The sequence below is a fragment of the Hibiscus syriacus genome, unplaced genomic scaffold, assembly GCF_006381635.1.
Source record: "Hibiscus syriacus cultivar Baekdansim isolate YM2019G1 unplaced genomic scaffold, ASM638163v2 tig00113096_pilon, whole genome shotgun sequence".
NCBI classification, from domain to species: Eukaryota; Viridiplantae; Streptophyta; class Magnoliopsida; order Malvales; family Malvaceae; genus Hibiscus; species Hibiscus syriacus.
Genome location: NW_024063440.1, coordinates 551,235 through 578,539, shown reverse-complemented (window position 1 = coordinate 578,539; position 27,305 = coordinate 551,235). Strand labels below are relative to the sequence as shown.

The 27,305-nt window shown below is 34.9% G+C and overlaps 1 protein-coding gene and 1 long non-coding RNA gene across 2 annotated transcripts; both read right to left on the bottom strand.

Moving 5' to 3' along the window:
* Positions 1-293: 293 nt before the first annotated feature.
* Positions 294-14,604, bottom strand: LOC120185304. Its single transcript, XR_005522106.1, has 3 exons — positions 14,346-14,604; positions 10,131-10,136; positions 294-304 (listed from the first exon to the last, which is right to left on the bottom strand). It is a non-coding gene; the product is annotated as an uncharacterized LOC120185304 (long non-coding RNA).
* On the bottom strand, positions 11,138-14,882 carry LOC120185303 (exosome complex component RRP43-like). Its single transcript, XM_039189557.1, has 9 exons — positions 14,716-14,882; positions 14,027-14,200; positions 13,883-13,932; positions 13,723-13,792; positions 13,515-13,620; positions 12,679-12,745; positions 12,445-12,520; positions 11,701-11,990; positions 11,138-11,446 (listed from the first exon to the last, which is right to left on the bottom strand). The coding sequence occupies exons 2-9, from the start codon at positions 14,184-14,186 to the stop codon at positions 11,363-11,365; spliced, it is 903 nt and encodes a 300-aa protein (XP_039045488.1). The 5' UTR covers positions 14,187-14,200; positions 14,716-14,882; the 3' UTR covers positions 11,138-11,362.
* Positions 14,883-27,305: the final 12,423 nt, after the last annotated feature.

Here is a 27,305-nt window from a genome sequence, read left to right as displayed (position 1 = left end):
ATTTTCCAGAAGTGACTGCGTATCCAAACAGTAAGCAGCTGGACACACCCGGTGAAGCGGCTACTCTCAGCTCTTCTGCAACTGCTAAGTGCTCTGAATGTTTCAGCCAAAACTGCAGGAACAGGGTTTACCTTCCTTTCCAAACGCTCGAATAAATCGACCACTGCGGCTTCCACGTGATAAAGAACTTTCGGGAAAATCATCAAACCATAAATTCCCAAGGCGAACATCTCCATGCTCTTCTCGATATCGCTATGCTTGACGATAAGCTCCTTGAGGCATGACCAAGGGAAGCAATCGGACTCTCCCTTCTTTTGGATTCGATCAGCAACCCACTTCTCTCCCATCCCAGTAATCCTTGCGAGCTTGCTCTTAAAGGATTGGGTCCTTGAGGCTTTTGAGTAGATACGGTCCAAGTGTATCGTCTCGAAATGAAACAAGGAGGTGTATTCTTCTAACGTGGGAGTCATGTCTTCCTTGTTGAAAGTGAAGCAGCTATATGCGGGATTCCAAAACTGGACGAGAGCTTTGATTAGGGGTTCGTTTACTTTCACGTACAACAGAGGGGCGATGTCACCATACTTTTGCCAGAAAGAGTATTTCACCTCAGAATTCCAACTTTCCCAAATTTCGCGTAACTCTTGCAAATCGTTTTGCTTTAGACTGACCGGAGCAACCTCTGGTAGTACTGATATGTAATCTTCAGTCAAACTGTCGCCTTTCTTCCTCTGAGTTTCCTCGGACCACGACCTCACTTCTGCGTTATCCACTTCCTTGTTATGAAAGCTCTTGTCCATTTTATGACCGCCTTCTATTTTTATGACCACCTTGTGAATCAACACCTTTCTTCATGAATGATGATGCAATGCAGCGGTAATAAATAAAACACAAACAAAAATAAAACTGTGTTAGTATATACAATGAATAGTCAAAGAATAAACAAACAACATGAAGATAGAAAATATATACATCCTAAACCTAATTCACATGGTATCTACCCAACATGGCGTCTACCGAATCATGCTTTAGTAGAACCTACCCGACATGATATTTACCCACATGTTTTGTTACTCATAAAAATCCTAACCGCATGGTATCTAATTCACATGCATGTTTGAAAATAAACCTAACCACATGATCTCTAGTTCGCATACTTTTTGCAAAAAAAATAAATTCGAGGGAAAAGTTAGAATGAGTTTCCCCTTTGTGTCTGTGGACAGAGATTCAACATAAGATGGGCAGAGTTTCAGTATTTCTAAAAGGGTCCTCGAATTGTCCTTTGCTGGTGCCCCCTTGGGCTTGCCAGACCCTCGATCCTCGCCCGTTATAGGCTTAAAACAGATCAAGTTCAATTTCGAGAGGATACATTTCCCTATGTCCATGCGAGGAAACTCAATGTTTCACTCGTAAACATAAGGCATGTACCCCAGAGGTTACTAGCTAAAGCCCATGCGGAGAAAAATAATTTTTCTCACGTAAGCGTAGCTTTCACCCCTACCTAACGGGACAGAGCACAGTAAGAAGGCTCTAAATATCGAAATGGTTGTAACGACAGTGAGGGGAAACCCATAATCCTTTGCCTCGATCCAAGAAAAACAATAGACTAAAACGAAGGTCAGAAAACTGAAACATGTAGAACACACATTAGTACAACTATTTATTCATTAACCAAATTACAAATTAAGATGTAAATAAAACAATTCAAACAAACAAGGGATCAAAAACCAAATTAAAGCGAACTTATAAATTTCGTTTGCAAAGACAATTAATTAATCGACGATCGGCCTGACTCTCTAAAAAGTCCCCAGCAGAGTTGCCAAGCTGTCGAAACGATTTTTAAACGGCAGGGTGATTTTGGAAACCGCGTCATTTTTAATTATTCTCTTTTCAATTGAATTTTTAATTAAAAACGATGCCATTTTAGAAAACCTCTCGTTTCGAAAAATTGGAAATTCCGTTACGGTAAAATATAAGGTTCGAGGAGTCGCCACCAATCTTTGATTAGGATGTGATTGGGCACCCAAAAACATTTTGTCATTTTAAATAAAAATTAATTTTAATTAAAACGACAAATTTACGGTCTACGTTACCAAAATCCAAGTTCGGGAGTCGGTTACGTGTGGGGAAGGATTAGCACCCCCACAACGCCCTAAATCGGTACCAAGTCGATTAATTAATTTCTTTGCAACGAATTTCACAAGTTCAAATTTGATTTGATTAATGATCCCTTTAAACGGCAAACATGCAAATTTGCAACATTCAAAGCAACAAAATAGATTTAATTTAAAATTACCAAGTCATTAGAAAGATAAAGAATATTCGATTATTTAAAAATATCGAGACCAGATCTTTAGTTCAGTTCTAACGACCTTTTCTCGAAAAGTTTAAATAGTCGAATATTTCCTTTTCTTTCGCTCCCAAATTTTACAATGATATATCCAAATTTAATTAGGCGTTACTGACGGGATACCATTTTAATTTAAAATCGTCAAAACACCTTCCCTGTAAGTTAAGGAAAGCCATTCTGATAATTTTAGATTAAAAGGGCATTACCCTTAATTCCGATTATGCAATAATGTCAAGTTATGCATATGAGGATATCATGCAAAAATTATACGAAGTGATGTTAATGCAAAAAATAATTAAATATGCGATTAAAGTGAACGAATTCAAACATGCTCATAAAAATAAATTACACCTACGTGCGTATGAACAACATGCTTGAAATAATATATACATGCATATATTTAAAATAAATCTAAATTAACCTAACAATCATGCATAAAATATTAAAGGACTAAAACATAAAAAATAAATAACAACAACCTTTTTCATAACATTTTCATTTCTGGGTACTGCAAACATAATATAACCAAAATATTGCATAGGATCAAATTGAAAGCTTCTCAAATTACATATCCAATGCAAAAAAAACGGAAAGAAAATGGCCATAACATGATACGGGACCAAAATAAAACACTCTGGAAACCAGGAGGTAAGATTAAAATTCCCACAAAGCTCGGTTTAAGGACCAAAATGGAATGAAACAAAAGAGGAAGGACCTATTCCGCTGTTAGCCCAACGTCCTAAAACTCGGTTCTCCTCCCCTAGCCTCAAACGTTACCGTTTCATGCCTCCGTGAAACTACGCCGTTTTGGCGTTATAACAAACCAAATGGTAGATTTTTTAACCCTAATCTCATTTCTTCTTCAGCCTCACCAAACCCGCCGTTTCACTCTCATCCTCTCTCTCTCGATTCTTCATCTGGTTCAACCGAGACTTCGCCCTCACCACTCAACGCCACCGGCTGGCCACCAGTCCTCGGTGGCCACCATTACCCCGACGACCACCTAGACCAACTGGTCAACCCAAAACAAGCCTAAACTAGACAACCCCTCACCACTCTTCTCAAACTCCCTCTGCAACCCCGAAAACCAAAGCCTCCATCGCCAGAAAACCCAAAGATCTCCACGGCCACCGTCTAAGACCGAGACAAACCCCTACCAGAAAACTTCAACCCCATCACGAGACTAACACCAGACTTCCCGAAAACCCCAACGAAGACCCCGATGAAAGCCTCCTCTCCTTTCTAGCCTTAAACCTTCACTCTTACGAAACCCACAACCCAAATATCACAACCACGAAGCCCATTGCCAACCACCGTGGCCAACAGACTCCGTTAAGGAGTTAAAACTGTACCCCAAACCCCGAACATGACCAAACTTACCCAGAACTAGCCCCCATAGACCCCGATGAAACCAAACACTGAAACAAAAGCATAATCGATAGCTTACCCTTGGTGACCCAACGGGGTTCGACTTTCAAATGGTGGTGATGGTTACTCTTTCACTCAAGGAGGTGAGGGTTTCGTTTTTCCTTTTGTTGTTTTTGCTCTCCGATTGCTGATCGTTTTTTGGTTCGAGTATTTTTTGTTGTTTTCTCCTTCTTCTTTTTTGTGTGTTTTCCCTTTCTGTTTTCTCTCCTCTCGCTGATGATCCTTGATGGTTTTTTTTTTCCTCTTTTTTGAACCTTGGTCACTCTCTATATCTGTTTTTTGTTGTTGGTTTTCTCTCCTCGATTTCTCCGTGCCTCTCGTTCTGCTTCTTGTTTCGTGTGTTTGCAGGGCACTGGTGAGAGCAGATCACGGGCGGCAGCTGTGGGGAGCCGAGCTATTGTCCGGTTGGCGTGCGTGGTCTGGCAGCAGAGTTGGCTTCACGTGAGACTGCAGCTGGCTCGGGATGCTTGGGACGTTGTGAGCCGTTGGATCCTGATGCCAGATCCAACGGTGGTAGCTTGACGGCGCTGGAACCCTGACCAGAAACCCTAGTGGTCTTTGATCTGGACCGTTGGATGAGAAGCAGATCCAACGGTCCAGGACAAGCGGCGGCTGGATCCATAAGTTGGAAACCCTAACGGTTTTAGGGTTCTTCAAACAGGCTTGAACATCCAAGCCTGATTATTTTGATTTTTGGGCCACTTCGGTCCAGCTGGTTGTAATTTGGTATAGGCCCTGTAATAAAACATTTAATTAGTATACTCATATGTATTTTAATTGCTTAACATTCATTATAATTGCTTAGTTGCTCATATATCATATATAAATATAACCAAACATTAATCATATAAACGATAATAAATCCAATTCAACTTCAGAAAAGATCCCGGACAAATCGAGCATCTACAATAAGTGCATACCCATTGTTTTAGATAAATTTTTAAATATTGGTTGATATATTAAGACAAGGAGAAAAAATAAAAATTTTGCATACAAATAAAAGTTTTACATACTCATTTTTGTTGGAAAAAATATTAAAATTTTTAGATCATCATTTTTTAATTTCTATATCCGCCACTGCTTGGAAACCGGATGGTAACTAAATTTTTATTGAGAAACTATGTGTAACACCCCAATTTAGGGGCTAAAATTAAGAAATTATAAAGTGTTGAATTTAATTGGTATTTTTGAAAGAAATTGGGGATTAAATTGTAAAATCGTAAAGTTGGCAGACCATTTTAAGAAGTGCAGAAAGTTCAGTTACTAAACTCATGGCTTACCCATTTTTTATCAGATGAATTATAAATTCATTCCCGTATGTTTTCTGCGCATATTTCTCAGTTTTCCTCCTCTATCAACCCTCATTTCTCCGATCTACTAGCCGTCCGACCTCTGATCGACGAACCGAAACCACCATCGTGTTCATTGTTAATCGAAGGAAAAAAATCCCTCAAACCTCTTGTTGTGAATCGGCGCCATTTGTCGTTAATTTCAATCGAAAGTATCATCGGTTTTAACTCGATTTCCGTTAGTTTTTCGTCGATTCAAGATGATCCGGCCATCCATTTTCGACACCTCCTGCACCATCGTGTTCCTTGAACCGTTCTGAGTCTGCCAGTGTCTTCCGTTTCTCCGTCGTCATCGGCGCGTGGAGGGGTGAGACTGTCAAAGTTTCCAACGTTTTGAAATCGAGCTCTCCGTTGTTTAAAATTGTGAACCGAGCTTGGTAAGTGTCTCAAAATGCCTTAAAATAATTTTTAGGAATTTTTCCAGGAATTTTACGACACTGTGTTACTGTTCACACGCCGCATGCGCCACCCCTTGAGAGTGGGAATCGTCTGGTGTTAATTTTGTAATTAATTTTTGTTTCGGTGTTATTTGTGTAAATTTCAGGTGTTAGTTTCGTAAATATTTGTAGAAGGTGGCTACTTTTGTAATTAATTTCTATTAGGTGATATTTGTGTAAAACGGTCGACTGTTGACTGTGGACCTGTGTTGACCGTTGACCGGCGTTGACCACTGTTGACAAGAACTTTGACCGGTGTTGACCGGGCGTTAAACGACCTTTGACTTTGACCGAGTATATCTATCCTAACATTTTTCGGCGCTCTAAGTCCGATTCCGAAGTCTGTTTTTCAAAATTCGGACCTGAAGGCCTCGAAATTGCCAGTCAAACCCTTTGACTTTAACTTTGACCAAAAAGTCAAAAATTTTGAAAAGTCATATTTTAGGTTTTTCGACGTCCTAAATCAGAATCCGAAGTCAGTTTTGCCAAACTCGAACCCGTAAGCTGTTTTTGACTGATTTATCACCCGATTCGATCTATTTTTCGGAATTAAGCTCCGTTTTTTATGTAATTTATATTGATATGCATCTGAGGAATTATGGAAGATGATTTCAAGTTCGAGGGCATTTGAATGGAATTTAATGGTCGATCAGTATTACACGAAAATCGAGGTAATACTTTACTACCTCTTTATGCTTTATAGAACATGTTGGTATTGGTAAATGCATGAATGGAAATATTTGGTCTCATATGTGTAATTAATGAAGTTCTACAATCGATACGAATGCAGTAGAACGTAGGTAACTGAATATAGCTCAGATGACTATTATAAGAAATTGGAGGACAGATGGAATTAAATTACAAGTTCTGGAATTAAGTGATAAAGGAATCAACTATGGATATGTAGATTATAATTTATCTCATTAAAGGTAATTAGATGATAAATTATGAGAATATTTCGATTAGGTAAAATTATAAAATTACCCTTATGTCGTAAAATGACAAGAACTGTCCCTGGTAGTGGATTAATAAATCTGAAAATACATATTGATCTGATAAAACTATTGATGTGCATAAAAAATGTTAGTTTTACTTGGAAATTATGGATAACCGTTTTTTAACCTCAATAGGGTTTATGTCAGATACTAGAAGTTTGTTAAGGAATCATTTCAAGATTAGAGAATGTTCGAGGAAGCAATTAACCATAGAATCTCTAAATTATAAGTATGTTCGTTAAGAGTTAATACTGAAACTATTTGGTTAAGAAATTACGAAAATGCCCTTGAAAGGTAAAAATAGTCCGAGTTGACCCTGAATGAGAAAGTATTTTGAGGATTCATAATTAACTCAATAAATTACGGATTTGATTGTTAAGATTCTGTCTTTGTACAGAAAAATTCATGATATTCCGTTGGTAAAAATATGATAAGGCACTTGACCCGAAAATATCCGAGTTATGAGTAAATACCTGAAGAACAATTTATCGGGAGTATTCTTTTGTCAGAATTGTTTGAATGGACTGAAATAAATGATAAGTTTGAATTTAATAATAAGATTGGAAGGAAAGAAAGGATTGAAGTACACTAGATCTATAAAATGACCGGAATACCCCTGTAATGGAAATGACCCAAGAATATCACCAAGCTCAGGAATGATGGGATATCCTCGAGCTCTGTAATGATTGGAATAAAACTGAACACCAAAATGACCAAAATACCCTTATAACCTATACTAAGTAAATGTTTTGAATTAATTAAGGAATCCAAGTAAATATGGGTGTTATACTACCCTTAAAAGTAATGGAACACAATTTAAGTGAGTAGATCAACCTAAAGCTATGTCAATACCTGAATGGCATAGATATTACTTGAATGTGTGTTCGTCTTCTCAAGTTTGGCTCGATGATAATTTTGGAAGTATTCAGCTCAGCTCAACTCTAGATCGCATTCAGTACTAAGAATTGGATGTTTTTTCGACAAATCAACCATGAAGACCAAATTGAATGGAATGGAAGTACAACATGTATCTGAAATTCAAGAACGTGTGAATTACTCTAAAAAATCTCGAAGTAACTGGAATGAACTTGAATGCTAAATGAACTAAGTAACCTCAATGACCGAGGATTAAGTAAGTGATTAGGATAAGCCTGGAAACTCGTATGAACTTATATGATGTATCATCCCTATGGATTATAAACCATAAATCAAGTACGTCAGTATTTCATGGTATCGTGGAAGCGTGAAAATAAAATAAAGACCATTAGAATATATGTTTGTCTCCTTAAGATATGTTCAGTGATGACTCAAAAGTTGATTTATGGACAATAATTGTTGGTATTAATGAGTGAATACCTGGTAGGACAACGAATAGACCGGTCAATATGCATTAGTTTTGGGAGTTGTTAAACTTGAGTTATTTCAATAATCCGATAGATCGACATCGACTGTAAATGTCCTGAATCTTCATTTCTTCCTTATCAGCTCAAGTTATATTCTGAATAACTGATGATTCCTTTAGTTATTGAACTATTCCTATAGTGATTCTAAATTTCGACATTCTATCGGTATATTGAAGATCCATGTTCCTCTACCTGTTAAGATTATCCAAAATCTTTGGATAATATCTGTAAATTCTGGTGTATTCCCTACTCACATGAATATTTTATCTGATTTTCGATTTGAATTCTGATCTGATACTTGACATGGATTCTGATATGATATCTGACATGGATTCTGATCTGATACTTGACTTGGATTTTGATATGATATTTAACATGGATTTTGATATGATACTTGACATGAATTATGTTTTGATTTTTGATATATCCGTTTATGGACGGAACATGTTTTATTTGGGGGTATTATTGGAGGAAGTATACCTGGAGGCTCCTCGGCTGTGTGCTAAGGGCCTTACTTACCGGTTCCTCTGCTGTGTGCTCAAGGCCTTACTAGACGTGACGGGGTTGTACGGTTATGGGGAACCTACACATTTTGTACGTGACGGATGGGGTATATATATATATATGTGTGTTTTAAAAGATCTGTATCTTTTTATTGGTTTTTATGGGAACACACTAGAAAACATATTATGGTCTCCTGAACCTAGACATTCGAAATATTTTCCATCTGAACTGATGACTACATGTTACTACCTGAAATATCCGTAAGATCTCTGCTCAGCATAAAAATCTGTAGATGTTCGGAACCAATAAGGAAATATATGTTTATCTGTATCTGCACGTTCTTCAACATCATCTGGTAGTTTTGTATTACTGGGCTTTCCAAAGAACACTGTATTACTCAACATTGCAGGTTAAAAGAATTATACCAGTGCAACTATCGTCATCAGTATGGGAGTTCTTCCGGTGTTGCTTCCAGAGAATGGTACATGTGATTAGGGGGCATGTAATTGTATTTTGTTTTATACACGAGTCTGAAAACCTGTTTTATTTCTGAAAATTGATAAATCATTTTAAGTTACATGTTTTAATAAAGTTTTAAATTTTCTGTTATTTTACAGTGGGTCGCTCCGGTGGCCCTAATGTGACACCCCGAATTGGATGGGCTATCCGCATCGGTCTGAAGGTGTTACACTATGTATTTCATACATTCATATTGAGAATTTGAAGGTGGTGTAGGAGCATCAATGATGACATTTGCAAAGCTTCCCTGCCATGTTAGTGATCTTAATGAGTTGATTGTACAAATGCTTTTGTGCCTGAAAGTAATGAAAATTCTCAACATGGAACATCTTTCGACTACCTTTAAAGTTTCTTATGATGCTTCGCATGCAAATTCACTACAGGTCTAATATAGATGCCAGTTCAGGGATATATCATCTCTTTGACAAGTATTGTGAGAAGGTTGCTGTAAAATCTGTAATGTTGGTTCCAAAAGCTACTAATCTTAATACTGATTTATGCAGTGGTTCTTCCATTTGTAGCCCTTCCTTGCTAAAGATAAGCAGATGCAACTAAGTGCGAGCGTTCGAGTTGAGTCAAAAAATTTCAAAGTTATTCTAGTTGACAAGTACTATTTTATAACTCAAACTTTATTTGAAATTTTCTCGAGTCGAGTTATTCGAGTTTCTGTTTAAATTTGATTCTAAACATTTATAATATTATGATACAATTTGATTCCAATTTAAATGGTTTTCTATAATCATATGCAATACATATATATTTCTTCATATGTGATATACATATATGTTATGCATATATGATATACATATATCATAGAGAGTTGAGGGACTCAAAAAGAAATCTACTAATCACTAAAAATTTTAAGTTATTCAAATTCAATTTTATAACTCGATTAAAATTTAGAATTTTTTTCGAGTCAAGTTAAGATAATAAAATTATGACTATTTTATATTAAAATTATCTTTTCAATCATTAAAATTTTAAAAATTATAAAATAATTATTAAATTTCTCATACGATTATAGAGATCATTTAACTTTATCAAATTATTATAAAATAATCTTTTAAATTTATAAATTTTATCACTATTTATAACGCATAGTAACTAATTTGTAATAGTTAAAAAATATTTAATAATTATTTTATAACTTCAAACTTCAGTGGTAAAAACTGATTCCAAGATAACTTAGTGATCATTTGTGTATTTTACCCAATTTTTAATTAACTTCAAAAGAGCCCTCGATCTCTACCGTTCACATTTCCTGTACTGTGCATTACCATATTTAACATATAAAAATGAATTTATATTATTAAATTTAAATAGAATACTTTTAAACGTGAAATTCATCTCAATTGATGAATTCAAGCCCAACTCCATCTACAAACAGACAGCGACAATAAGCTGGAATTTAGGCAGTAATCAGCTTGAAAGAGGACTTGAGTTGTAGATAGGCTTCTAATCACAACGGCTATAGAAAAAGGCTTAATTTGAAAATAAATGTCTAAATTATATTAGTTTATTTAAAATAGTGCCTGTTTTTTTCGATCAATCTAAGTACTTAACATTACAAACGTTACCACTTAGATACCCCAAACACAATAGCCACTAAAAATCCTATAAAAATTTTATTTTAAAAAAAATAAAAGATGTGCTATTTTTAGGGGGGAAACATTTTTTCTTAAGAAATCCCCCATTGTTCGTCCTCCCCCCAGTCTTTGATCTTTTTCCAAGATTATTGTGCTTGAGAGAGAGCTCAAACCATATTGAGGTTTCGAGGATTAGGGATTTAAACTTAAGAATTTGAGAATTTTGATGTGTGAGATGATAACAATAGTGATAGTTGATCATTGGGTGGCCGACAATGAATGGATAGTCGTTCAACATCAAATGGGTATGATCGACAACCAGATTAACAAGAATTAAAATAAGGGACTTTATGAATTCTTGGGTATTTTGAGTAAAATAGAAAATTTTATTTTTTCTGATATATAATATTTTTTTAAAAATTGAATCAAAATTTCAAAACTATCAGAATATAACACGTGTCACATAATGATCTTTTTAAAACTGTCGTTACAAATCAAACACCTCATGGTAACGTAAACATCTTGATTGACAAAAAAAATTAAACACCATTTAAAAAAAAAAAGTGGTATAGTTTGGGTACTTAATTTTATATTAAGTCAGAGATAAAATATGACAAGGCAATAAACAAAAGTTGCCACTTTTGGCATACCAGAATTGATCCCTCCAAAAACCACTCCCTGAACTAATAATGTTATTCACCAAATGCAACAGAACCATCCATAATGATTCAAACACAGAATTACCAACATTAATTGCAAAATTTGGCTGATAAACAAAACCATTAACAGCAAGATTAATCAACCTCCATGCCGGAAATGGCTTCCTCTAGAACCTTCTGAAGCTCCTTCACTCTTTGCCGTGTTAATGCAATGCAGTCCTGCAACCATGGAAACCATTTTTGTATCAGCTTTTCCCCCATTTCTTCATTATAATTTTAAAACAACACTTTGTACGAAAACAAATCATACAAACATCAGAGTGCAAGGCGGCTTCTAAAGTTAAAGACGAAAAATATCCCATGATAAGAGTAAGACCAAGAACTTAAATGTATTATTCTTTGAAAGCATCGGCAAACGCTTCTACATTTACTTAAAACATTACTGTGCCGCAAAGAATTAAAATTCAACTGACCTGGATAGCTGATGTATATGCTAGAACTGCTCCACCTGGTTTATAAAGCGACACAAGTTGACTTGATGAATCTAAAACCATAGTCACAGATGTTTCCATAATAGACTCTTCCTCGGCAGTAGGATCTGCCAAAATGTAATTCTTGTGGAGTATGCATGTCAGTGAAAACGGAATGCCACCCAGATTCACTTTTCTCTTCTCCTTATTGACGGGCTCCCTGTCAGATAGTCCTTGCTCCTCCGATAAAACTATTTTTCCATCGTCATTGAGAGATACTACTGGGATTTCCACTGTAATTTTTTTTTCATAAAATTAAAACAAATAGAATAAATTTACTTATAAGAACCAGAGTTGAATTTGAATCCAGAGTATATCACGGTCCAACACAAAACAAAATTTGCATCACTCTAAAGTGTAACCAGAGAAGTTATGGCAAAAACAAACACCAAGTATTAGACACTCCAAAACAAATCTATTCAATATTAAAGCTGCAAGGGAATAGGAAGATAGACAAGCTTCTTATTCAACCGTGACATTTTAGAAAAACAGATTACAGACAACATATAGTTGACCTTGCTTCCTGTCTTAAAAAGAATTCCTTAGGTGGAATATAAATTTCTCTCTTAAAAAGAATAAAGGATTTCACCATTACAATTTTTTTCCCTTCCATTTGCAATTTCATGGAAGGGGAAAGTTGTTTCGAGCAAGTATTATTATATTCAGAAGCATGAGTGAAAAACTTACAATGAGAAAAGGCAGCAACAGCTGCGAGTAATGCAGCATCGAAAAGAGCACCATCAGCATCCAAACAGTAAATGTCCTGAAAATAAAAGAATATTATGTTGCTTCCATATTCAAGGTTAACAAAGGCACTATGACACTACTTGAATTTTCATATTTTCTTGCTTGGATACTAGATGGTTTGTGTTCAAACTCTTACACAGATAGTTAAGACATTTTAAAACCACAAGCACCTACCAAATAGGTCATCCAAGCAGCTTTTCCACTAACCAAGGACAGTTCCTTCAAATTAATCATGCCAGAGCTGTAGTTACACATGTGACAAGATGTTTGAGAACATAAATATAAAGAAAAATGAATCAAAGTGTAACAGCTTTAAAGTAGAACAATTTATAAGTGTAAAGAGCATCAAAGGATATGAAACCACCAACAAATTAAGATAAAATAATTGAGCAGTGTGCTTCAGCGAGTAGAAAGAGATAAAAGAGGGAGCTCAAAGTTTCAATATTCAAGACTAAATACTCAGTTAACCACATCAGTAATCGTAAGTAAATATGGAGATGAAGAATTGAATCCACACCAAGACAAAATAATAAAGTGTAAACTACATATTTAGTCACCCAACAATTCCCACCCACGATTCCGTTTTGGTCACCCACTATTTTTTTTCTCAAAAAAACATACCTAACATTACGTTTTGATCACCCGCCATTAAAAAAATTAACGGTGATGCTGACGTGTCACCATAAGATAATGTCATGTAATCATTGATTTTTTTTTAAAATATACCATGTCAGCAGTTATTTTTATTTTTTAACAGCGAGTGATCAAAACTGAACAAAAACGTAACGTTAGGTATGCTTTTGAAAAAAAGATAGTTGAGTGACCAAAACGGAACCGCGGGAATAGGTGGGTGACTAAATACATAGTTTATCCAATAATAAATTACAGTACAGCCTCTGCATTCTAAAGAATCAAAGCACAAATAGAGATCAGAACTACAAGTAAATTAACAGACTAGAATAGGATACATCTCAGCAGCAATAAACAATCTAGGGAATAAATTGGCATGCCTTAAAATAGTGTCAGATAATTGCTTTGCCACAACTGGTGCTGCCTCAGATGGTCTGCAAGGCCTAAAAATTGGAGAACAAATTGGAGGCATGTGGAAATCAATTGCTGAAAATGAGGGGGAAAATTACGAAAAAATTGTGAGAGAAAAAAGACATGTTTTGAGAAGAGAAAGAGAGATAGTAAAGCATGCAACTTATGGCAGCTAACCTATACAACCCTCATCAGGAGTTTCCATTGAAGGGGTCCTGACTTCCATTTTGATAGCAGCCAACATCGTCTATGCAACACAAGAAACAAATTATTAACTTTAGGCTTAACTGCTTGGCAACATAAAGCAGCATATAGTAAGAGAAAGTGATAAACTTACAGTTGAACCAATTTTTGCAAGGGCCGAACCATTAGCAGATGCAACAGCCCCTAGATATTAAAGGAATCAGCTCAAGCATGAAGAAAAATTATGCCACAGAAAAGTTTCATAATTCATAGTTTCTTTTTTTCTTCCTTTACTAACCAAGGGCAATGGTTGTATCTCTTGCTCTTCCAAGTGGTCGAGCATCAGGGCGTATAGATTCTAAAAGATGCTTCTCAAAGAAACGAAGAGGAAAGAGGCGTCTGAAAGCATCTACCTCCACTTCAGTCGACAAGTCCGCACTCGCATTTGGTAATCCCATTGTCAATGTATTTCCTTTTGATTTAAAATGGAACAAAAATAAATACCAAACAGCTTAAGCATAAATAACTTATAACATAACGAGCAACTTAAACATAAATATTAGGGGTGAGCAATCAGTCAGGTTGGCGCAGAAAAACCAAAAACCTACCAAAGCGACTTTCAATTTTTGAGAAACTGAAACTGAACCGAGTTCTTCAACAAACCGAAGCCAACGAACGACTTTTGTTTAAATTTGTTCAATTTTTTCACAACCTTTTTTATATCAATTTTTCACATTTATCAATCAATTACAGAGCTAACATATTTGCAGAAAGAAAAACAACAAAATTATCTCTAAATAAATCGAATACTTCAAACCAAAATCATTAGTAATTCCTATTATTACAAAAGCTTTCACTGAAAAAGGATCAAAGCAACATTAATTATACAACTTGGAGAGAGGGAGGGGTCTGAGTTTCCTTCAAATAAATTAAAAAAATATGTGTGTGTATGAAAAAGAGAGAGAGAGAGAGAGAGGAGGATGTTGCCTGAACGGAGTAGCGACTGTCAACTTGGACAAGAAAAGAGTGAGTCGCGGTAGTAGGGCAATGATCTGCGTTGAGGACGGTGGTCGTGAGGGTGGGCCGTGCGATTGGGAGGAGGGCAAGGGGGAGGGCGCGACGGGTCTGTCGAGGAGCGTTCCGCAAGGGCTGAGCGGCGCGGCAAGAGTAAGGACGGCGAGGTTATGTCAAGTTGAGAAGGGCAGTGACTGGGGAATTTCTAAGAAAGGCGGACTAATATGAGATAATTAATAAATGAGGTGACCGAAAATGTATTATAATATACGATTTTAATCAATATTTTTTGGATTTGTCAAAATGACCAACAAAATCGTAACGCGATCTTAAATTCGTAACGCGAACTCCAACTTCGCAACTCAGTTTCCAAATTCGCGTTGCGATAGTCGAAATTCGCATTTGCATTGCGATTTTCCATTTCGCGTTACGATAGTCGAAATTCGCATTGCGATTTTCCATTTCGCATTGCGATAGTCCAAAATTGCAACGCGACTGGTGGTATTGCATTTGTTTCTTAAGAATTTTCTCAAAAAAGATAGTATCCGCGCGGACTTGTCGGAAGCACGTATTACCACGACCCGACCCGAGACGAGACGGCGGCGGCGACGGCCCTTGTTCTCTTTCACTCAACAAGGAAGTAAAAAATCCAAGTCTTAAATACTCATTCTCAATAGTATTTCCAATACTATGTGGGATTGAACATTGCAAGTTGCATGCATTGACTATAAATGCAAGAGCAATACTTTTATCTTGAATGTCACCATAATGATCCAATTATCATGTACTCGTCTGCTCCAGAAACCAAAATTGAAGTAGCAACGATTGGTATAGACTTGTCAATGAATAATTCCAATGGTTCTGCTGGAGGTAATAGGCTTGCAAATAACTGTAAAGAGATTGAAGTGATTGATCTAGAGAATGATTGCACTCAAGAAAACAAGATTGTAGATAATTTGGAGAGAAAGTAAGTTTACTTTACCGGTATGCTTTATTCATAATTCTACTCATATGTTCCCCTCATGCATACAAATATTTACAAAAGGATCTTCACAACTTGGTTTTCGGTTATTTTCTACCTTTTTTCCAAGTGCAAAGTGCCTCATGCAGTAACTAATTCCTCTACCCTCCGAAGATTTATTAACCAATAATCATCGACCTTCCATTGCCGATGTTCATTCATTCAAGATAAAAGTCTTGCTCTTGCATTTATAGTCAATGCATGCAACTTACAATGCTCAATCCCATATAGTATTGGAAACACTATTAAGAATGAGTATTTAAGGCTTGGATTTCCCACTTCCTTGTTGAGTGAAAGAGAATAATAGGGACTCACGCGCGCCGCCGTCGCCGTCGTCTCGTCTCGGGTCGGGTCGTGGTCGTGGTCGTGGTCGTGGTCGTGGTCGTGGTCGTGGTCGTGGTAATACGTGTCTCCGACACGTCCGCGCGGAAACTATCGCAACGCGAAATGGAAAATCGCAATGCGAATTTCAACTATCGCAACGCGAAATGGAAATCGCAACGCAAATTTCGACTATCGCAACGCGAAATGGAAAATCGCAACGCGAATTTCGACTATCGCAACGCGAAATGGAAAATCGCAACGCGAATTTCGACTATCGCAACGCGAATTTGGAATTGCAAATTTCGACTATCGCAACGTGAATTTGGAAACTGAGTTGCGAAGTTAGAGTTCGCGTTGCGATTTTGTTGGTCATTTTGGAAAATCCAAAAAAAATTGGTTAAAATCGTATATTATAAGACATTTTCGGTCACTGAGGTTATTTTCTCTTAATAAATTTGTAAAGTGCTACTGAAAATGTTGACATGTTCATTGTAAGCAAAATTGTAGAGATAATGCTGTTTGGAATGTTCAATTCCTAAAATAATCAACTCAGTCGATTATTTCTCTAAATGGGGTGTTTGCTACAGCCGACATGTGATCTCCCGACGTCTTCAGTGGTGTTGAATTCATTATAGGAACTCTTGGCGTCTTCAGTGGTGTTGAATTCATTATAGGAACTCTCGGCGTCTTCAGTAATGTGGGAGCTGTGCGTGTGGGACTGGACGTGGGAAATCACGGGGTGAGCACGGAGATGTTGTTGCATGTTTCTGGGTGAGCAGAGAAAGCTCGTATGCATATGGGGGGCTTGTACGTCTGTATCATGCATGCAATTGTTTGATTTATTAGAGGATTTATCAATGACTTCTTCGTATTAGGGTAAGGATTTATCGGCGTCTTCTTCGTATTAGGGTAAGGATTCGTCTTCTTCATGGGATATGGAAATCTCGGCGTCTTCTTCACATATAGGTCCAATAATACATGCACGGGATGGGTTCTGAATGTGTTTATAAGAGTGCTCGGGGCTTTAGGCAATTCATTGTGAGCTTTCAATTACAGAAGCAGTGAGAGGGAGATATCGATCAATAGAAGCAAAGAGATCACAGAGCTTAACCATCATCTTTGTCGAAAAATTGAGGTAATTTAAACTCAAGCCCTAGATCTCATTTTATTCTTGTTTTAAAGGTTTAGTGTTTCATATTAATCTCATAATTTTAGTTTCATAAGTTTATTAATTTTGTGATTATATGTTGTTACACACTGAAATAATGATTTATATGTTGTTACATAATTTGAAATAAGCTTTGGACCATTTTGGAACATTGTAAAGTTTTAGGGACCGTTTTGTAAAATTTGAGAAATTTAAGGAATAAGAGTAAATTATTAAAAGTTGGTATACTATGATGGAATTTAGTATTAGTATGCTTAATTGGTTCAATTTGAAAGAATTTATAAATTTAGGGATTAAATTACAAAGTTTGAAAATGTTAAGAACCAAATAGTAATTAGGGATCGTTTTATATTTGATGTTTATTTTTTTTATTAAAGTATATAACATGCAATTGATTATTTGAATAAAACAATGTAATATTTTAGTGTAATATTTAAATTTTTTGTCTAGATTTGTTGAAACATGGTAGAAGAAAATGTTCTTTTGAGGCTAGATGGTCGACACATTTCGAGTCATTTGGGAGAACTGATAATATGATCGACTTATTTTTTTTATTTGAGAACGGTGAATTAATTCTAATTATATTGATTAACAAATTGTAGGATGACGAACAACGAGTCCTTCGTCCTCGACTTATCAACTGTGAGATGCCAGATCAACGTATTGTTGATAATTTGAAAATAGTTGGTTTTTATGATATTGCTTTTGTAAGAGAATTTCGTTTGGTCCCCGGTTTGATAAGTGCATTAATTTAACGGTGGAGAAAAGAAACGCATACTTTTCATCTTCCATGTGGTGAATGTACGATCACTTTGGAGGATGTGGCTTTACAACTCAGGGTTCCTACAAATGGAATGACAATGGTGGGAAATATTGATCTTGACGTGTTTGCAATATGTGAGCGTTACCTTGGGAAGGTACCAGACAAAGATATAGCAAAAGGGTCATTATTGAGATTATCCTGGTTGGCAAATGAGTTTAAGCTCGATCCTCATTGTAGTGAGCAATACATTATATATGCAACTCGAGCATATATATTACGGTTGATCAACATAATCTTGATGCCGGATAAATCCAGTAATCTTGTCCATATACAATATCTTCCGTTTTTGGAGAACTTTTTTATGACCCGTCAGTATAACTGGGGATCGGCAATATTGGCGTTCTTGTATCGCGAGATGTGCAAGGAGTCATTACTTATAAATGATGTGTATACGAATGAAATCGGTGGATGCATGATGTTATTACAATCGTGGGCGTGGTACAGAATTCCATGGTTAACATCGATTAGTCAAACTGCAGTTGACTTTCCTCTTGCCGGAAGGTAATTTTATTGATTTAAAATATTTTATCTTAAATTAAATAAATAATATTTTGTAAATGATAAATAATTACAGAATTTTATTTTGATTGGTATACAGATGAAGGCATAAAATAGAAAGAACGGGGTTGGCGTATAATAACGTGAAAGAGTTTAGGTTTAAGATTAACATCAAATGCATTTGTGGAGTTCCATTTTGCCGATAGAGTGTTGAGGCAGTTCGGCTTCCACCAACCTATTACAGTCATTCCAGAAAATCATGACGCTCTCTATCGATTAGATGGGCGGGGTAGGGTTAGTGAGGATTGGTCGGTGAGGCATGCCAACCATATCAATCATTGGAACAACAGGGGTTCATACTTGCCAACGCTCACTCCCATACAAGCGGATGACTTTGACTTACACAGTTCGTATTACTTGAATTTTTTTTAGAACATGGAAAGCCGTTCTTGACCACGAACAAAGAAAGATGACAATTTATAGAGTATACAAAAAATTTTGGTTAACCCGAGAAACCAATAAGGACTGGGAGTGGGAGTGGCAGTTCTTCTAACCGTGGAGCAGAACAAGAGGCAATGTATAATATCCCACCAGAATCTTTTGATCACACAAGATCATTTAATCAAGTGGTTGGTGATTCTGGTGTTACGCCCTACACTCCTCAGATGGGAGAGCATATTGGTGGTGGGCATATATTTACAACACCATAACCTATGCCCTGATGAATGAGCATGTTGGTTATGATGAACAAAGTCCTGAACAAGTGCAACGACCACAACGAAACCGACATGCACCTCGACATTATTACTCAACAACACCCCGACGCCGTCAAGAGTTGTAATCATTATTCAAATTATTTGTATCAAATTGAAGTAATTGAACATTCCAATCAGTATTATCGGTTGATTTGCCTATTAAATCATTATTATTAAATAATTAAAGTTAAATTATTATTATTAAATCATTAAAGTTAATTCATAATTATTAAATCAGTAAAGTTAAATCATTAAAGTAAAATTATTATTATTAAATCATTAAAGTTAACTAATAATTAGTATCAAATCATTAAAGTTAACTACTCATTATAATTAAATCATGTAAGTTAACTAATAATTAGTATCAAATCATTAAAGTTAAAATTTAATAATGATTAAATCATTATTATTAAATCATTAAATTTTACCATTTCAGTTCGAATCGTTTAGTAATAAATATGTATATATACTTGAGTAATTGAATCAAATATAATCTAAAAAATTATAAAAATTATTTAACAAATTTATAAAATAATAAGATTATTGCTGAGGCATGTACCGTGGAAGGTTTGGACATTTTTTTTGAATGACCTTCACCTCTACATAATCCACATCTTTTCGGTTGGCCTTTCTCTCTAATATGGATATACATACTGGTATGAATACTAGTAGATTCCGGTCGACCTGTCGGACTTCTACGAAGTTGTGGATTTGGCAACCATTCATCATGATCTCGATTCTCCCAATAAGATTCATTTGGTATCAGTCTAAACTCATGGATGTATATATTTAATATCCTTTGTAGGTGAAAGCACTCATCAACATAAGTGTATGAATTGATTCCAGTATGCATACATGTTGCGACTGCATGAGCACACAGATATCTCCACGCCTGAAAGTGACCACAATCACACCATCTTTTTCGTAAATTAATAGTAAATGATTCTCGATCTGCTTCTTCATTGCGACGTATGCATGCGATGACAATAAAAGTATGTCCAATTCGATCGAAGTCATGAACAAACATTGAGGTTGCCATACGCTCATTTGCTTTCATTGCTTCTACCACCGTTAGAGCCCATATTTTACCTCGATTTATCAGACACTCAATCTCTTTCCCTTTATCAAACCAAACTTTAGCTAACCTAAAGTATGTCTCTTTCACCACACTCATTATTGAGAGATGACGTGTACCTTTTAGTACTGAATTAATGGCCTCAACAAGGTTTGTAGTCATGTGTCCGTATCTCCGACCACCATCGTATGCTTGCGACCACTTCTCTCGTTCGATTTTCGACACCCAGTTCCAAACACGCTCATCTATGGCCTTTAAATCCTCCAATCTCTTGTTGAAATTTGGTTGGCGTAGTTCATATCCTGTTTTAAAATAGATATTATGTTAAAGTCAATTTATAAACAAACACATAAATGGGTACAAATGTTGAAAATAAAACCCATGCTGATTATCTCCCTACGAATACGACCGTTATGAAACTTCTCAATACAATTCTTACCAATATGACGGATACAATATGCGAGATACACGTGTGGAGGTGTCCAACGACTACTCGGTCGTTCAATTGCTGCCAAAAGGAATGTTCCTCGATCAGATATCAAGGAAACTCCTTCTTCTCGGACAACATACTTACGTAGATTAGTCAGAAAGAAGTCTCAAGCCTTTATCATCTCTCATTCAACGATGACAAATGCAATTGGGAATATATTTCATTGACCATCCTGCGCAACTGATATCAATAATATATGTCTGTATTGATCGTATAACCATGTACCATTTACTTGGACCATACGTTTTCAAAATGGAAAACCTTTTATGCATGACTTGAATGACCAAAAGAGTATGAAACATTCTCTTCCCTAGAACAAGTTGACTTTCTCGGTTGTATGCAGGCATGGTCTGAGACTTCACGATGGTTCCAGGTATGAATTGTTTCATAGCTCGTAACAAATCAGGTAACTCATTGTATGATGTATCCCAATCACCATATATCAACCTCATTATCTTATTTTTTGCATGCCATACGAGTTTGTATTTTACATTGTATCTGAACTTCTCTCGAATAGATACAGCTAACACCGACCAATGGATCCTTGGATTTTGTTCAACAAAAACCTTCATATATTGACAAATTACATCGTAGTCCAATAGTCGGTGGCCTTGTTCGATAGAGTTTTGCAAACATGTGTGTGGACCATTGTACCTTTTGATGACCCAAGCATCTTGCCTCTATATTTTGGACACTCTGATCAGCCAGTTACACACAGGCCCATATTTAACACATTTCGCGTACAAAGTTTTCTGGTTGGACTCTACAACCTTGCAATCTACGTGGCCTCTTATGCAATACTCTTTAATTGCTAGTGTAGCTTTTTTTCCTTTATATTGCTTCCAAACTGAAAATTCACCAGAGTTATCGGACGATTCAATTACGTATCCTACAGTTAAATGTGGCATCTCCGGAAATTCAGGTGTCCTCATTGCTTCATAATCAATCTTCTAAATGTGAGGGGTAGGTTGATACGGTGTCAGATATTCACCAATATTGATATCAGCTTCATCACCATCGAACATGACGTCATCCTCAACCAAATGAGGTTATTTAGTTTCTTCATCTTCACTGTAATCTTCAAGTATTTCTTACCATCGATTTTTAGCGTCATATTGTGCGCCTCCAGATGTTCCACCAACTTCATTTGCACTTTCCAACATCGCCACAAAGCTGTTCATCGACCTATATGTTGGGTTATCAAAATGTTTCTCGAAACCCATTTGAGATAAAGTTCCAACCACATTTTTCGATGACCCAGGCACATTAGATATATTACACAACTCAACAAATAACTCAATAATTGGAATATTTGTTGAGTCATGTAATTCAACCATAGTTATAATATCATCATCTTCTTCAACTGGTACTGCAGGATACCTGACCAGATTGGGACATACCATAAATCTGTACCTTAAACTATCAACTTTAGCACGAATTTTTCTTTTTATCATCGCCTTCATCTCTACAAATGTGATGTCCCTTTTAAACATCATATTTATAGGTGCTTCAGACTGAAAAATAACCCCGACCTCATTTTCCATCATATGTCCATTGTAATGGACAATCGTGAAAAATTTATTGCTCATTTTCTCTACACATTAAAATAAAAATATTCAGAATAAATTACATTCATAATTATGGATAATTAATAACCTGTAACACCAACCTACCGGGATATTAATGGATAATTAATAACCACCAACCACTAAACCTACTCATTAACAAAATAAAAAATATAGTTCATTCTCTAAAATCAAAAAACATTTATCTAATTAATTTCTATTTAAAATGTACATAATGTAAGCATTATAAAAATTACATAAAACTTACTACATATTTGATTTATTTCTTCCTTTATTCAAACTTTTTTCTCCTTTTTTCCCCGCAAGAACTCTCGAACATGCAAGCTTTTCTTCTTTTCTTTCTAACTTCTCCCCGAACTCACACTTCCCTCCTCCCACTATCCTCTATTTATAAATCATCTTTGGTCCATTATTACGAAACTATTATTACTTCACATGCATGTAGTGATTTCCAGCTCGAACCCATGCAAAATTTTCTCTACATTATTTCCCATTATTGATTAACTTTTCTAAAATGTATGATTTATTTTGCTTTTGCTTTGTTTTATGCTATTTTGTGCTATGTTTTCGATGGATTATTGCTCATTATCACATGCAAGCTTTTACTTTTACTTTGTTTTGTGTTGTTTTATGGGACCAAGCTGCACTAAAATCATTAACCATATTCTCATTGTTAAAACCCATTATATTCCTTTGGTTTCCTCGTTTTGTTCCAAAATATATGGCTGCCAAACCAATGGAAGACACTGAGAGATCTAACGAGCATGGAAATTGTGTTGAAGATGTCGAGCCCTCCAAGTTTGAATTTGAAGACGCCGAGACCTCCATGACTTGTGTTAAAGATGCCTAGACCTCCATGACTTGTGTTAAAGGCGCCTAGACCTCCATGCCTCCATGCAAATTGTGTTAAAGATGCCTAGAGATCCATTTTGCATGCAAATTATGTTGAAGACGCCGACATATCCCTCGCAAACCTGAAGAACGCCGAGAAATCTGGTAAAGATACCGAGAGATCATGTTTCATGTGTAAAATGCCCCATTTGGGGAAATAATCTCATTACAACATTATTTTGCGAAATAAAGTTTTCCCAAAGCATTATCGTGGAAGTTTTGCCATTCATTGTAGGTAGAAAACATAATAATCTATTAAAATTTTGGGAATCGGTAAATTTTATTTATCAATAAATACTGATATATATATATATATAAGTATTTATATTTATTTCATTGTGAAAAATATTAATTTAGGGTTATATTTTGAATGATTTTTAATATATTAATTTAGTAATTATAAGCGTTTAATGACTTATTTTTATGTTATAGTATATATTATTATTAAATTAAAAATAATAAACATAGATATTACATATTTATTATTATTTTTAGTTAAAATTGTTAAATTTAAATTCAAAATAATATTTTATAAAAGATCTAAATAATCAAATAAATTTTTTGTTTGAATGAAATTATTAAATTAATGTTGTAGGTGAAAAATATGAAAAACTATTAAAAATTTTGAAACATAAATTGTATAGCTTTTGTATTTATACTTACTCTAAAAGTATGGATATTGTTTCGACAGTAAGCTATGTCCAACTATTATCCTAAAAAAGTATCTATACATATATTGTATGTATTGATATTTATATTTAAAACTTAACCGATTAAAATAAAATAGACGCTACATATTATATTAAACTACCTACCAGTTTGTTTGAATGTTTCTAATAATATAAACGGTAAAATAAAATAGGCGCTGCATATTACGTTAAAATATCTACCGGTTTATTTAAAGGTTACTAATAATGTAAACGGTAAAATAAAATAGGTGTTACCTAAATATTAAATAGGCGCTACCTATTACGTTAAATAAGTGATACCTATAATGTTAAACTAACTATCGATTTGTTTAAAGGTTAATAATAATGTAAACGGTAAAATATATACAACTTAACCATTTGAAATATTTTTTTTGAAATTTGAAAGTATTAATACTTGTAGTTGATGTGAGGGGTGGAATTCATCAATTTTTTCAAAAATATCGATACATTAGATATCAATTATCGATATTTTAACATTCATCAATTTTTTCAAATGTTAAAGTCTCCATAACGATAACAAACATTAAAGTTCTAAAATTCTAAAGTATCGATGCCGGGTATTAATAATTTTCTTGAATTCGTACTTCTCATTACATACGCATATAAAGACTGCATATGTAGAATGTTCAACTATGTATTTATTTATTTATACATGCATTGCATTTTATCTCTATCTTTAAGTTTCTGACTGCCGGAGGTCTTCCACGGAAGCTGCTCTCAACCTGGCGTTAGAGGCAGCCTACTACCCTACCTCCCCCTTACCCCATTACATATGGGGGTTTTGTTGTTGTTGTTGTAAATAAGTTATTTTCAATCTTAACATTTTAATTTTTTCTTCAAATTAACAAGTTTCTAAAATGATAAAATGTGGAAAATCATAGATGATATTGATATTTGCTAAAGTATCGACCATCAGATCATAGTAGTATCGATGTTTATTTTAAAAATAATTGACATCTAAAGATACGTAATATATTTAATCCTACCGATATCATTAAACACAACTTTAATATTTCATATTGCAACCTAATTCTTTATTCAAAATAACATTATTGAGTGCAACCTAATATGTTAATATTTATTTATAATAAAATAAGAAATTAACTTATTTTGTTGTTGTGTGATTTCGAATGCCCCATCAGCTTAAACTTTGGTAACATTTTAAGCGCTACCTAATATGTTGATAATATTAGAAACAAAATAAGTAATTAAATATTTTGTTATCGTCGAATATCTAAAGCCCCGCCAGCTTAAACTTTGATAATATTTTAGGCGCTACTTAATATGTTGATAATATTGATAACAAATTAAGTAATAAACATATTTTGTTATCGTTAGATTTCTACCCCATCAGCTTTAAACAGGTGCTACCTATTACATTAAATAAGTGTTACCTGTTATGTTATTATGGTTGATAATATTTCCAGTAACTAATCGGTTATGTTAAAGTTTATTTTTTTACGCGTTTTACATACAACGATAATATTCCTTGTTATTACCATTATTACTAACACAATTAGTATTTCCGGTGAAAACATATAACATTTTCAGTAGCGCTTTTAATCAGTCACATATTTAATCAGTCACATCATTTTTTAGCCATATTTTAACCGTCTCACAACAGAAACTCTCGTGACTAAAGGAAGCAGTGTCGAGTTTATTTTTGGCTTAACGTAAAATCAGTACAAATTGTACATAAATTAACTTTAAGTAACTAAAAATATTTAGTTAAAATAAGTGTTTAACGTTTTCAACATTATATATTTTTTGGTAACGCATATACATAGTCTTCGAACATTTAAGGCGCTTGCATTTTTATCATTTAACTTTCGGTCACCGTAACTATTTGCTGACATGACACTTAACTGTCGTTAACCCCTCTCCCCCTGTCTTCTTCTTTGTTTTCTTCTTCTCCTCCCATTCACCCCACCTTTGATCACCCCATCTCCAGTTAGCGGTGAGTCACACCACCATCACCATCGTTACCGACGTTGCCTCCCGACTACACACCGACCCTCGATTCATACTCACCATCCACCATTTGTCCCAAATTGCGAGAAACCCGTTCAAACACCAATCATCGATGATCGTCACAGTCGGTACCATTAGGAGCCATCCCATTCCAACCAAAACCTCACTAGCCACTCATTGAGACTCATCTACATTCGCTATGGAGAAGGTCTCGAATCTTGTCAGAAAACCTCAAATCCCCTTTTCTATTTCGATCTATTTCAGGTCGATAAGGCTATCCGTTCGCCACACTGCCACCATCGTTGAAGTATTCACACCGTTCTGAACAAAACCAGTCAGTCATGGCTCCTCGTCGTCGTCCTTCCTCCATAAAGACGAAGAAGAAGAAGGTGGATGAGGAGGAAGAGAAGAAGAAGAAGAAGGAGAAAGGGGTTAACGGCAGATAAGTGTCACATTAACAAAACCTAATGGGTGAGTACTACAGGGACCTTACTGAAAATGATTAAAAGTTCAATGGTTGTATTGCAAGTTTTAAAAGTCGGGTGACCAAAATACAAATGCCCTAAAAATTCAAGGACTATTTATATATTTACCCTATATTTTTAAGTATTTAAACCGTTAACACCGTTAAATTTAGCTTTGAGTGGTACATGTTAATTTTTTTATAATTTTTACATAATTTTTAATTTTTTTTTATAAATCTGACACGTGTCACTTAAGTCCAAATTTAATGGTAAACACCTAAAAGTATAATGTCGGAAACATTAGACACTTATTTTTAGGAAAAATTCTTTAGATACTTAAAATTAACTTTGATATAATTTAGACACTTATTTTTACATTAAACCTTTATATTTTTAACTTTTGAATGCTACGCCATTTACCATTAACTTTATGCGTTATACTGTTCATATCAATATTTTATAAATATTTTTTTTAATAATTTATAATATATAATTTTATAATGTATAATATTTTTAAAAATAAATTTAACTTATACTCCAATTTTTTAAATTTTTTTAATAGTTTTTCGTTTTAATATTTTTTAAAATTTAAAATTTTTATATATTTTTAAAAATTTAAATTTTTTTAAATTCTTATTTTTTCCTTAAAGATTAAAAAACCAATTAAATTCTTTATCACGCATCATTCATAGGTGAATTGTCACACTAATATTGTGAACTATCATGTTGGTATTATAACGTTTAACGCCGATACAAAAACTAAATTACTATAATTAAATAAGTTTAG